Source organism: Megalobrama amblycephala, linkage group LG5 (genome assembly GCF_018812025.1).
Source record: "Megalobrama amblycephala isolate DHTTF-2021 linkage group LG5, ASM1881202v1, whole genome shotgun sequence".
In the NCBI taxonomy this organism is placed as follows: Eukaryota; Metazoa; Chordata; class Actinopteri; order Cypriniformes; family Xenocyprididae; genus Megalobrama; species Megalobrama amblycephala.
The window spans coordinates 13,474,950-13,490,372 of NC_063048.1; the positions used below are offsets into that span (position 1 = coordinate 13,474,950).

Consider the following 15,423-nt stretch of genomic DNA (forward strand, 5'->3'; position numbering starts at 1 on the left):
GCATTAAAAGTAACAGGTTATGTAAATAAATTCATATTTCATAATTCATTCAAAACTAAAAATAATAATGCTTAAGAGTATTGTCATGTTACTTTAGAAACATGTAAAAATAACACTAATGAAATCAATTTGAAATAGGCAGCTAGAGTTTGTAACAAAGTGTGCTCTTGTATACACAGACTAATGGATAGTCATTATAAACAAAAGCAATTAAAAAGAAAGTAAAGCCGACAAACAAAGCACACACTGCACTAACTCATACAGTATATAATTCTGTTGACAGAAAGAGGGCCACCAGGTCGATTGAAAGAAATGAAGGATATTAAACCTTCGCCGATCGATCCGGCTGTATTTTTTAGACAGCTCCTTCAGTGCGGCGTCATTTCGTGCTTCACCGTAAACTAAAATAAAATAATAAAGCTCTGCCAATTCAATCGGTGGGCTGAAGAGGGCAGAGCATATCGTACCACACATCATGAATACAGTGCACGGTAATATTTCCTGTGAATGCTTCAATCCATTTCCATTGTGCCGTTGGTTCTCTTTGAGGCTGTCAGATGAGGTCATTTCCCCTGTCTCACAGCTCTTTATCTTGTGTCAGGGGCCATCGGAAGTGCGGGACACCTGGGTGATGAATATGGACTCACATGAGCGATTCATCTTCCCGCCACCTCAGATTTTTCATCAACGACAGCATTTTTAACTCAGAGTCACAGAAACAGCCCCACCCAGATAGCACAGCATGAGCTATGGCTTTCCACAAACCGGCCAGGAAATCTGATGACCGATTCTTATGAACTGCACAAAACAAACATCAAGGTTTTCTGGTGCTGAGTTTGACAGACTAAAAGTCAATTTCTAAAAAAAAAAAAAAGATTTGTACTAAATGTCAAAACCTTAAGAAGAGATTTATATTAAAAATGGAAAGATAAAGCAAACATTGCTGCTGACTTTTTCTTTTACTTTTATTATGGTAAATGCTGATTTCTCTAGAGATAAAATATATTATTTATATACATTCTTTATTAGCATCTGTGGTTCCATGAAAAACCTTATACTTCCATGGGACCTTCCCATTGCACAAAAGGTACTTTATAGTGGAAAGGGGTTCTTTAGATTAAGTTCTTCATATAAAAACTGTTGTTTTAAAACTTATACTAAAAGTAAATAAATAAATAAATAAAGTTCTTCTAATGCATTCCTGCGAAACCTTCATTTAAAGGCCTGTTCAAACCAAGAATGATAACTATAAAGATAACTGTAATGATGACTATATTTGCTTGCACACCAACGAACGATAACGGTGTTTATTCTAAACTGTGGTTTCAAAGTGTGTACATCATGTTTTTGCTCTTCTTACATGGCTTTAACCAGCAGATATCCTCAGTTTCGAGTGAATAGTTTAAACGATCTAATCTTACAGTGAATTTAGCTGACGAAATCAATATAGTGGAAACTTTTTCACTGCAACTTCAAAGGAAGCAAGACAATGTTGCCGAAACTAGCGCTGGATACCTGAGGTAATTTTACACTTTTTGCTAGGCTGGCAAAAATCTCAATGTTAATACTTCTCACCATTTATTTCGAGGTTATGACCGAGTGTTTTCCATATATCTTTTTTCTTTAAAGTATCCTTGAAAAGAGGGTTTGACTTATCCACATTGGTGGCTTTTTCTGGGCCTCAGTGATTAACGTCTGCCATTTTAAATGTGCAAGCCCTTAAATTAGAATGGATTCTATAAAATATAATTAGTTCATGCATTCATGACGTCTAGACTAGATTACTGTAATGCATTACTAGCTGGTTGTACCTACATCTTCAATAAACAAACTACAATTAGTCCAAAATGCAGCTGCTAGAGTTCTTTCCAGGTCAAGAAAATATGATCATATAACACCAATTTTATCATCTCTACGCTCGTTACCTATTAAGTTCTGTATCGATTATAAAGTATTGCTACTGACTTATAAAGCCCTAAATGGTTTAGCTCCTGTGTATTTAACTGATCTTCTATCGCCCTACAATCCATCACACTCTTTAAAATCACAAAACTCTGGGCTTCTGGTTGTACCTAGGTTATCTAAGTCCACTAAAGGAGGGAGAGCGTTTTCACATCTGGCTCCTAAACTCTGCAATAGCCATCCTGATAATGTTCAGGGCTCAGACTCGCTCACCCAGTTTAAATCTAGATTAAAGACGCATCTCTTTAGTCAAGCGTTCACATAATGCATCTCATATCAGATCAATTGCACATGACTATCTTTGCTTAATGTTATGAACAGCAGCTACGCTAATTATTCTCCATTTGCTTTTCTGTTTTATCTTGGGACACCCGTCCCAAGGTCACTAGAGAAGTACATCAGCTTCAGTTTAGATCCAAGCTCTTAAGAAGACATCAGATGATCACCACCCGTGAAGAGATGACCCCAACCTCTGCGAGGACTTCAGATGACACAAACTCTGGATCATCATGCACCATTCCAAATATTGCTATATATCCTAATCATTTTTAGCATGTATTAATTACTTTAATGAGCTCATTGTTTCTACATTAACACATTGTTTAAATTAATACATTGTTAGCTAACTGCATGATTTGAATATGTACATCTTCTGAAATTACATAATTTGGACACAGTCCCCTCTGATAACAGATCACTATAAATTGTAATGTTGACATGCATTAAAGCTGCTTTGAAACGATATGTATCGTGAAAAGCGCTTTACAAATAAATGTGAATTGAATTCTGATTGGCTGTCAGTGTTTCATCGTTCAACAGCTGGAAAAAAAAAAATGTGATCCCAATGATATTGTTTCTCTATAACGTTATCATTATAGTTGTGGTGTGGACAGTGCTACTCTTTTATATTTAGAATGATATTTAAATCTATCTATCTTTATAATTTTCTTTATAGTTATCATTCTAGGTGTGAACAGGCCTTAAGTTTTTACATATATTCTATCTCCTCTTTACCTTTTCTTTCTCTCTTTTTACTTTATTGTAATATATAGATTATCTTATACATATTGATCTGTTGTAAATGTAAGCAATATTTTCTGCAGTATTCTTCCAATTTAAGGGGAGAAAAATAAATAAATAATTAAATAACCTAATGATCCTGTTTCTACAGACGGAAAAACACAGTAGGAAACGATGCATTCAAGTCCTCCTGTAAACTTGTAATCACAAGTTGGGAAGTCGTAGCTAGTTATGACTAGTTAGATGACGATGCATCTTTTACTTTACCTCTTCAAAATGTTAAATGAAGAATGTGCACTTGGGTGTGTTTTTGCTTTTTCATGCATTTATTCAACTTATGAAGCTGGATCATTATACTATATTGTATCATAATTGTATAATATCATTGTATTTGTAAAAAAAGAAAAAAAAGAAAGTATGACCAAAATAAGAATTTTCACCGGAAAATGTAATCTGAAAGTAACTGTCTGCCACTTTTGTTCTGACCAACTAAGAAAAAAGCATTACAATAAATCACGCTACCAATGGTGATTAAATCTAACGATCGCTTAGCTCGGATCACGTCAAACCGTGCAAATTATTATTACTGTTATACTTTGTTCTCAAATTGTTAATGTTAACAACATCAACATTGAGTGACTATGTGTATTTAGTGTGTATTAGCGTTATCTGTAGAGTTCAATTTCTGTAGCCACTCCGCTGTCCGAAGTCTTTTGCATTTGACTGCGGGTGAATCTCCAGTTCTTCCTGATGATTGTCATTTGGACCTTTCTGGATTTCAATCCGCCATCAAAATGATAAGTTTAATTATTGCAGCTGCTGTGAGAAAAGGCTATAAATGATCCGCCATCCTCACATGTGATTTAGCCTACTAGCTGGGAATCGTTCTTTATGTAAACAGACGTGACGTAATGACGCAAAGACGAAACGGCTACATGCTCGAATTTCCTGCGGAAACCCACCAGTACCGATTTTATTATAAAACATTATTATAAGCTTACTATAGTGAATCAGGATAACGTAAGGAGATGTTTTGAACACTGGCTGGCTGGTTTATGTACTTTTTAAAAAAATGATTTTGGATACATTTTTAACCAAAAAAAGTTATGGACTGCAGCTTTAAGTAAGCACCACTAATTAAAAAAAATACAATACAGGAAGTCATTTCATAATTCTAGTCAAAGCATTTACACCTCGCTTAATTAAATTGCAGAACATTTCCTGTTATTTAAGCCTACACTTGGCCTTCTCTCCATCTCTAATGCGTTTCTCTCTCTCCACTGAGACGCGTTGTCTGAGTAACACTACATTGGACACGAGATAGCTGAAGGTGCGCCTTTGCTTTTGTTGCCATCTTAATTGATGGTGTGGCTCAGACGGGTTCTCCTGTTTCTAATGGAGTGAGGAGAACACAGCTTTGATGAAGTCTCGCTACCAGCAGGGGCGTGAAGCGTCCTCCTCCTCTTTCCTCTCCAGCAAAGACAGAGAAAAAGATGCTCCTTAATTACCGAGACTCTGTTCATGTCAGACACACATGAGGGAAAACAAATCCATCCCTCCAGCATGTTATTTGTGTATCTGTCATTTAATTTATATTATACAAATGTTGGACATGTGCGAAAAAAAATGAAAGAATGCCGATGGGTATCATTTAAACTGTGCAAAGCAATATTTTATGTTAACCCTGATAATTAATGTTGTGGGAAAACAGAAAGTAAAAGAATCGCTTTGTTGTGAAACTAGGCAATTTGTAAAACCACTTCAGAAGTTTTAGCATATAAAACAGGATCATCAAGAACCTTGACTTGACTAAAACTCGACTGAAGTATGAGGCTATATGGAGATACATCATGTGCTGGCCATCAAGGGCCCTCAGCCAAGAAAAAATGACAGGCACCTTCAGTAAAACCTGAGGGAATTCATTAGGAAGCGCATAGCACAGCTCCTTCAAAAGCCATTTGTGAATGTCTCGTGGAATTTGAGCGCCGACTGCTTTGCTTTCAGGAACTAAAAGAATCCTGCTTGAAACGAGGCCGTTTAAACCTCTGAATAAACAGCTCCGTTCTCAGACAGAACCTCGCCGTCGCTGGAAATTCCTTTAAGCAATATTCATTTGCCACGAGTTCATTTAACAGCCAATGGAGCTTCTAACCAGTCATTTATTACCGCAGCTCAATCAACGTGATTGCAGAGTGTGTCCAAATTAATAAGCAAAGACTTGGAATGCGAGGGGCAGCTTGCAATTTGGTGTTTGTTTAGCTATAGATGCTTGAAAGAGGCAACGTGATGCATCTCATTCATACACAAGTTCTTGTCTAACACACATTTAATTTAGGGTCCAAGGGCAAACATATTTGTCATCGCTTTATATTCTGGCTATTTTGATGATCACTGCCCTCAACAACCAAATTAGTGTAAGAGTGATCGCTGGATTTAGTAAATCAGTGGTTTTTCTAGCAATGGGTTCATTCATATTCAAATTAAATATGCAGAAACATACTTTTTATTTATAGAGCACTTTTCAAGGGACTCAAAGACACTTCAAAAGGGATCATGCTAATGCAAACAACTATAATCATGTATAGATTGGAAAAGGGTTTTCAAAATTGAACATTTTATTTACTTTTGGTTGAAAAGCTACTTTGGTGCTCTGTTCACCACGATATGCAAAATCTGGGTAATATCAGCAAAACCAGATGATAGCAACTGATATATAAAGAATATAATATTTATAATGTAAATTTTGGTTTTGTTAGGAATAGATAAACTAATGCAGATACCAATTCTGATTGCAGAGATGTGAATTAAATAAATTCAAAGTCAGACTACATGCCAAAATTTTGCTAAATCATTTGTAACAAAAAGCATGACTGATAAATAAATGATTACATTTTGATGAGTGGAAGCTTATTTATAAATAATATGACTTGACCTTTCAAATGGCAAATGATTGCCAGAGAATAATTAAAGTGCAACTGTGTCATTAAATATACCATAAAATTATGAACATAATATGTGAATATAAATCTGGCTTCAATGACACATTTTGCCAATTTACCTAGGTCTATATATATATATATATATATATATATATATATATATATATATATATATATATATATATATATATATATATATATAATAAATAATAAGAAAACTGAACTCATACTTCACAGCTCCATGAACATTTCTATTGTCATATATACATATATATATATATATGTTATATCCTGTCTATACCTAGATTGCAATGTCAAGATCTGCAGTCTCCAAATCACAAAAAAAATAAAATACAGAAATGTCTGCTAAATTGCGAGTTGGAACATGTGAGAATACATTTTCCTAGATATTTACTCAGAACCGAAGGTGCTATATAATAAATAATGCATTATTCAAATATTCAAATTTTATGAGATGTTCTGGCACACACAGACTTCTGTGGCCGCTTTCGTCTCTAACTAAAACATTACTGCCACCTAGTGTTAAATTGTGAATAGAGGGGTTCAGTCTGCAAATACATTTAAGCGTCACCTGAGAAATAGTCTATTTCGTCTCCTGACATGGACATTAAATCCATTTGTAACTCAGCAAATGACACTACAACTCTTTCAAATGAGACGCCCAGTGGCGTGCAGAGGTTTTCTAAAATGAGAAGGCAGTTATATATAGGCCTATATAAACGTAAAATGTCCTAGTTACACTTAATATTGGCACATTTTCCTGGTTAAACATTACAAAAAAGAAATCAATAAAAAAAAAATACATCTATTCCAATATATATATATATATAGGCTATCTATATTTTATTTGTGAACTGAGGTTCAGCTGTTCTTTGTAATAGTCAACTTATTAAACACTCGGTAAACACTGATCACAGACCTTTAATTTCACCAAGCTGACTGCTCCTAAAAACCACCCACAGTCGTCATGTTTTCAGGCCATTTCAAGTTTGATTTTGACGTGTCATATTTAAGTGGCTGAGTTATTTACTTACTATGTAATTATTATGAGTTCAAGTCCTCCTGGAAAGTCGTGTTTACGACGGTAGGTGCGTCAAGTCACTTTCGTCGGAGTAAGATGGCGCTGTACCTTCTCTACATAAATACAGCACTTCTAATTCTAGAAAATGAATAACAAAGAATGTACATCAGGTGTTTTGCTTTTTTATGTTCTTAATTAATTTATGAAGCCACTGTAAAAATCGTTAGCTACATATTAAATTGTTATCTTGTAAAACATATCATATTTTGTGCAGAGAATTAGCTTACTTCGTTGTAAATAAAAAGCCTGACAATAGCCGCTTTTCCACCGTCGGACCGAACGCTCCGGTTGTGTTTCCACTGGAGCCTGGTACGGCACGGCACGGCACTATACAAACCGTTCTCGGCCCGGTTACCGTGCTGAATCGTGCCGGTAGAGTCCGTGAAGTGACGTCACCACTCAGGATTGGTCATTTGTCTGTTGCCTGACTGGCTGAGCACTCAATGTGAGCGACTTAAATACAAATTAATAATACAATTAAAGGTGCAATATGTAAGAATTTTGCAGTAAAATATCCAAAAACCACTAGACCAGTGTTATATATTTTGTTCACTTGAGTACTTACAATATCCCAAATGTTTCCACTATTTGTAAATCGTGAGAAAACTGCAATTTTAACCAAGACTCCGGGACGTGTGAGGAGTCGCCTGTCAATTGCGTCATACCCGCGTTACCCTCGGTTTCCGGTTTTATTTCGTAGAAACCATGGAAACACCAAAGACTTTAATATTTACATGTTTTAATAGGCAAGGGAACAACTGTTTTGGTATATTTATAGACAGAAAACGAATTATTGTTATATAGCTCAACACTTTAGTCGTATTGTTTAAATCTAATTTTCTTGATTTTTTTTGCAAGTAGGCCTACCATGCCTCAAAGAAAAACACTATTGTGTCAAGTAGGTAACATAGAATAATCAGATGCAGCTTTATTTTTATTAACAGTAATACATAATTTTCTCTATCATACAATACGTTTTAAAATTAATTGCATGCTATTTATCAACACAAGCCATCCAGCATTTAATATGATATTCTAAAATCGATCAGCTTACTGCAGTGTGCAACAAGTGTCTCACAGCAGCCGCCGAGCGAACGCAAAGAGTAACGTTATAAAATCATTTTCAGCACACTCAAATGTATCTAATATGATAAACACTAGTACAGATCTGGGCTTAAAGAAAATCCCGAGCTTCCCACTCGTGTTTACGACATCGTGGTGGGATTCGTGTGCGTTTAGCTCATAAATACGATATTTCCGACATGACTTGAACGCACCTGGATTAACACAATAATGTTGTTCATTTAGATCGATTCGTGCACTCGCACAAAAACAACACATGGGATTTAGCGCATGAACCAATCATAGCTAGATGAAGGCATTGCCTCCTCTCACGTGACTCTTATTTTTGTAATATTTTCTCATCCAGGAGGAGGAGGAGGCTCTGCCTCCCTTGCCGAGGAAATGGCCCTGATTTCTGAGTATAGCACAATACCAGACTGAATTCTACACCATTAAGCATTCATATCCCCAAGAATAGAAGCAAGAATTTGGTGCGGCTACAAAAACACAGTCCTTTGATTTCTTTCCCGTTACAGCAGCAAGTCAGATATCCTCCCAGACTGACAAAGCCGACACGCACACATCACTCTCTCTGCATTATTCAATTAAGTCCATCCCTATCTTCACTAACATGCTTTTGATTCACTGCTGCCTCTCACAAAAATACGAGGTGTCAAAGCAGCAGGCTAGCGTACTATTATGCATGTCAGTCTTCAATCTCTGGAAGGTCAACTGTGTTGTTCTTGCGGCGTAGGGGAGGAAGGCAATCACAGTCATATCACATTCTCACCGAGGCGCTTTCTTCGTCTGTAGGGATGGTGTTTATCTCCACTGACTCAAGATAACACCTTTTATTGTGGCAGTGATGTCAAAAGAATGGCATCATTATGACTATAGAATAAAGAGCGACTGTTCGTGGTAGAAGTGCATTGTTGTTGATTGATTCTGGTTCTCCGGGGCTTTAAAGACAGATGTATGATACATGATGACCTGTAATGCTGTAAGGGTCATCTGAATAGATCAACCTTGTCCTGTGATATACCCATGCAGTGTTATCATATTTTTACTCCCAACACTCACCGTTTACATAATCAGATCTGATTAAATCCATGAAGAGTTCAGCGAAGTGATTAAGGATTTGAACTTGTGAACAGACTTTATGGATTCTGTGTATGGCACCTTCAATCAGATCTTTACTAATGTCACACTTAATTCTTGATAAATAAAACACAATATAGTGGCATCATACATGATTTAGAAATGTAAGACACGCTTAAAGATGTACAAACATATTTATATTAGATAACTAGAGTCAAATCAATGCATTGGCAAACAAAATGAAATGGCATCATCTCAGAAGTAACTTCACTTTTCTGAATCTTAAAAAAAAAGATCTCCTTGTGATTTTTCAGTTGATGTATAAAGTCAGTGTGATTGTGCCAGTTCTATAAATGTCACATGAATTTATTTATTACCATTCAAAACCTTTTTGGGGCCACTGTTGCCTCTCTTGTAGTCATCACGTAGTATTTGAATTTTGTAAAAATTAATAAATAAATTACTAAAAAATAAATAAACAAATAAAATAAATGTAAATATATGTACACACATTATTTTAGTATTTGATTTAATTCAATAAATTACTAAAAATGAATTAAATATAAAAATAAATATTAAAATTAATGTATTATATAATATAATAATTTAATATTATAATTTATTAAATTATTTTGTCTAGTAATTTATTAAATTATTATTTATTTAATAATTTATAAATAAATAATTTAATAAAATATTAGACTAAATACTATTTATAATTTAATTTAAATATAATTTATCATTTAATTTAACAAATTACTTGAATTAAAAAAAAAATTAAATAATCATTAAAAATATATTTTTTCATATTTTTTTATATTTGTTAAATTATTATTTATAAATTATTTAAAAAAACAAAAACACACATATATATATATATATATATATATATATATATATATATATATATGTGTGTGTGTGTGTGTTCTTTTAGTAATTTATTAAATTAAATACTACTAATTACTATAAAATAAATAAGAATAATATTAAATAAATATTAAAAATGTAATTAAATTAAATGTATTACATTTAAATTAAAAATTAAATGTATTTATTTATAACTTAAATTATAAATGATTTTTAAAAACTATATATATGTGTGTGTATATAAATTGTATGTATATATATATATACATATATATATATAATTTATTTTTATATATATATATATATATATATATATATATATATATAAAATAATATTTGAAATATATATTATATATTATATATATTATAATATATATTATAATATAAATATAAATATATTTTAAATAATTATATATATTTATATATATATATATTCAATAATTTGTACAGATTTTTTAAATAATATTTAATAAATACAGCATATTTTACAGCATCAGAAAGTAGTAAACAACACGTACCTTAGTCGTCTTCAAACGGGTCTTCAAAACATGAATGCAGTATGTGTGTGTGTGTGTGTGTGTGTGTGTATAAGCTTAATGTATAAGCTTTTAAATAAGGTTTTGTGCAACCTAAAACTGTTAGTGTTTGTATAACATTTGCTATGTTGATTACAGCGTGCTCAATTAATCTTTCATAGAGTGGGACCTTGTGATCATTAAAATTGTGTAAACGAGTGAACCGAACAGTGAAATAAACAAGAGAAAGAGAGGATGTGGAAACGGCACGAGGCGGAGGGTGACTTACGGTCATTACACTGCGTCCCCGTGTAGGAGGTCATTGAACAGTCACAGGTGTAGTTCTCCCATTGCTGGATGCAGATCCCCATGTTGGCACAGGAGTCTTCTTGGCATGTAGTGCTAGGACCTATGGTAGCAAAGCAGAGCAATGTAATACTGGGGGCAAACGTGCCGTCATGCTGTGAAGGTGCCATGCAGGTGTGTGTAACAGTATTCATGCAGTTTGGGTTAGTAGAGGTACTCAAAAAACATCCCGAAAGCTGTTGAACAAACGTGGCATTCTCTATAAACGACTAGATTTTAGTAATATACATCATACTCGAGACATATTCAACATGGCTTGTTACAAAAGTAGATTCAGACATGGGGCCAAGCATGAACTTTCTCACATCTGCACAGGGGAACAGAGGTCAATGACAACATTCAATAGCGAGATGTGTACATAGTCCAGTATGTACTATTGTTGCACATGTTAAGAACAATAGTGTGCACACCAGCCACGTGCAGTCAAGTTGAGCGTGTTCCAAACACATCTTGTGTTTTGGCACACTTGGGTTCATTTTGAGGGAATGCAGCAAGAACAATAGAGCCCATTACCCAATTCAGAGTAAGAGGGTGAATGCATTCCCCCTGAATTAACCGTGTAAACAAGATAATTGCAAATAAACTGGCTTTGAGTGCATTTTTTCTTGTGAAATACAACTGCGAAAACAAGAGGTTAACCACAAACATAAACTTTAGTTTAACAAAAAGGGGGGGAAAAGAAGGCTAGAAGCGCATTTACTGTGCAACGCAAAGTGCAACTTCAGTACTAAGTTCAACATAAAATGATTCACCCCAATTTTGGCTGTCAAAACTGCAAATATGATATTGTATGAATGGAAAATCTGAGAATTATCGCAGCGAGCCTATATTCCAAGATTTTTCCATTCGCATCATACAGTCATACTAGCACATTATAGGTCAGACATCTCATTATGTAAACTGGCCTTTAGTTCAGAGAAAAGTTTTTGTTCCAGTTACATACCGTTCAAAAGTTTGGGTTCATCAGACATTACTCCAGTCTTCAGTGTCACATGATCCTTCAGAAATCATTCTAATATGCTGATTTGGTGCTCAAGAATATTAAAGGTGCAGTATGTAATATCAAAGACTATAGATATAGAAAGACAGTTCAGCCCTATTACTTGTGAATGGGAGAAACTGCAATGGGCAATATGGAGGAATAAGTCCCACCTTCTAAGTAAAAGAGCCAATTGTTGATTGGTAAAGACCCGGTATGAGACTCGCGCTTAGGACTGCACATGCGCATGGGCTCATCTAGCCTGAAAAATAATTTTTTTAATGCTATATTTGTGCGTAAAAACAACATTTATGGGACAGTTTATGTCAGATTTTGTTGCTGATTTGAAATATGTTATTTATTTGTGAGTTCGCCAAACAGTTTTTGAGATTTCAGGATTTCCCCATCCAAATGGATAGAACTTGGCCGAAATAGCTGCTCGGAGGCATTGAAAATATGGCTGCCGAGTAAACAGACTTTCCTTGAAAGGGCAATATTAACAGCTAGTGGTTGAAATGGGTACTGCAGTCCAAATTCAAAATATTGGAGAGAGTTGTTTCCCCGCCCTCTCCTCCTCAGATTCGACGCTCATGCAGGTTGCCAGACTTGAGGACAATGGAAGGTGAGGAGACTTACACACTGTAAGTTGATGAGTTTATTTATTCGCATTTTAATATGCTTCCGTTCATAGAGATTATTAGATGGATGCTGAGGCTTTTTGGGTCGGGTAGTATCTGCGATCTCTGACCTAGTTTGTTTGCTGGTTCTATGCTGCAATACGCTGTTTTCCACCAACTGGCAACCCGGGGTGTTGGAATACTATTGGGGAAATTGGCAGAATCACACAAAAACAAACATTCCAACACGGAATGCACATTTCAAATTAAAATAACTGGCTGTAGCATTATTTTTTAGAGAATCAACTATGTAAACAGGACGTATCCTAAATATCTGCAAACATATAATGGTATTTTTATGCTTTAAAGGGTTAGTTCACCTAAAAATGAAATTTGTGTTATTAATCACTCACCCTCATGTTGTTCCACACCCGTAAGATTTTTCATCTTCAGAACACAAATTAAGATATTTTAGATGAAATCTAAGTTTGTTTGTTTTTTTCCATCCCCCAAAAAGCAACCTAATTACCATCAATCAAGGTCCAGGAAAGTACTAAAGACATGGTTAACATAGTCGACGTGACTACAGTGGTTCAACCTTAATGTTATGAAGTGACAAGAATACTTTTTGCTTTACTAATTTTCTGGACCTTGAATGTGGTAATTTTACGGAAGAGGATTAGGCCAAGCAATAATAAAAAAATAAAACCATTTCGAGATTAAAGTTGTTAAATTTTGAGAAAAAACTCGTTAAATTTCGAGAAAAAAGTCTAAATAAAATGTTGAGAATAAAGTCATTAAATTCCGAGAAAAAACTCGTTAAATTCCGAGAAAAAAACTCGTTAAATTTCAAGAAAAAAGTCGAGATAAAATGTTGAGAATAAAGTCATTAAATTACGAGAACAAATTCGTTAAATTACGAGAATAAATTAGTTAATTTAATGAGTTTATTCTCAACATTTTATCTCGACTTTTTTCTCGAAATTTAATGACATTTTTCTCATAATTTAACAAATTTGTTCTCGTAATTTAACGACTTTTTTCTCATAATTTAATGACTTTATTCTCAACATTTTATCTCAACTTTTTTCTCGAAATTTAACGAGTTTTTTTCTCGTAATTTAACGAGTTTATTCTCAACATTTTATCTCGACTTTTTTCTTGAAATTTAACGAGTTTTTTCTCGTAATTTAACGAGTTTATTCTCAACATTTTATCTTGACTTTTTTCTTGAAATTTAACGAGTTTTTTCTCTTAATTTAATGAGTTTATTGTCAACATTTTATCTCGACTTTTTTCTCGAAATTGAACAAGATTTTTCTCGAAATTTAACAACTTTAATCTCGAGATGTTTTTTTTTTTTTATTATTGCTTGGCCCTAATCCTCTTCCGTATAATTTCGTTGCTTTCCATTGGATTAAAAAAAAAAAAAAAAACACCTCTTGGATTTAATCATAAAACATCTTAATTTGTGTTCCGAAGATGAACGAAGGGTTTGGAACGAGATGAATGACAGAAATTTCATTTTTTGGGTGAACTAACCATTTAGTACAGTCAAAAAACTACATAGAGCACCTTTAATTTCTCATAAAAAAAAAAAAAAAATCATACTGACTCCCAACTTTTGAACAGTAGTGTATGACTTTATACAGAATAAAATACTAATTTTATCAAATAAAAGCTAATTTTCTTTTTATCACACTGAAGTGAACCCATGCAGTGGAAAACATAAAAGCCAAACCTGTTAAAGTGCTAAAATTACTTTCTGAAACTTTTTTAAATTTTATTATTATTATTTTTTTTTTTTACTATTGTTGTAAAGCTCTGTATGCACTGCACAACAGGAATGACCCACAACAATAATAGATAAAGAAAAAAACTTTTTACCTCCAGCCGAATAACAGCTGTGACGATATTCACTCTTATTTGTGATATAATTGCTTAAATAATAAAGTCGAAATCACATCTGTCCCAAGTTTACATGCTCAGTGGGACACTATCTGAGTTTAAAATCTACGGTAGCATGCCGACATTTCCAGATGGATTTTCATGCTAATTCTATTTATTATTTTGCTAATCATATTGCTGTTCAGTGCATCTAAAGACAGGTGAGAAGTAACCCATGGTGAGATATTTAATGGATTCTCCTAAGCCAGTCTCCTCTCTCAGCTGAATGTCGTTAGTGTAAAAAAAAAAAAAGAAAAAGAAACAAGACAAGATACAGCAAAACAGGACGTGGGGACTTAATTATACAGGAGGGCTCATGTTTTATTAATGCAGACTCTCAGTTGCAATCATTACTTTTCTCTTCTCACTTTGCAAGTCTCATGACCTTCAGTAAAAACACAAGGGCATTGTCTTTTAGAAAGAAGTGAACCATTTTATACCAAGACATTGTTACAGTGAACCAGCTAGTGTCCGCTTTATGTCTGGGTTGAGTACAAAAACAAACGGCACAAGACAAACAGCAGCTTGAATGGAATGGAATTGAACCTTATATACCTTGTAGATCTGCTTTGGTGAAACCAACTTTGTAAAGCAAGAAACAGAAAAGCGAAAACAATCAAACAGGTAAGAACGTGGTCGATGGCTTCTGTTAATAAAGCAAAGGCTTTAATAACAGGGCATGCTTTACCATTCTTAGGAAGGGTTTGCACTCTTGAGTTGGGTTCAAAATAATGATAATAATGGGTTGAACACAAGTGAAAGTCTTTAATTGCAAATAAAACAAAATGAAATTAAAACTGCAGTATGCTGATGAACTTGTGCCTGACAAATGATCTCATTTACAGTTCATGCAGAAAAATTAGCTTTCCTTTGCATATTCTACTCTAGTTACAAGAACTTTCAGATGCACAGAATGGGCATGAGAATGTGCTAATGTAAATCAACAGGA

At 34.0% G+C, this 15,423-nt stretch overlaps 1 protein-coding gene across 1 annotated transcript in view; it reads right to left on the reverse strand.

Annotated features, from left to right (window-relative positions):
• The window catches only part of nrxn3a (neurexin 3a), a 376,344-nt gene that overhangs the window by 223,726 nt on the left and 137,195 nt on the right, over positions 1 to 15,423 (reverse strand). Inside the window, 1 exon segment of the mRNA XM_048190779.1 lies at positions 10,855 to 10,974. Coding sequence (XP_048046736.1) covers positions 10,855 to 10,974 — 120 coding nt within the window.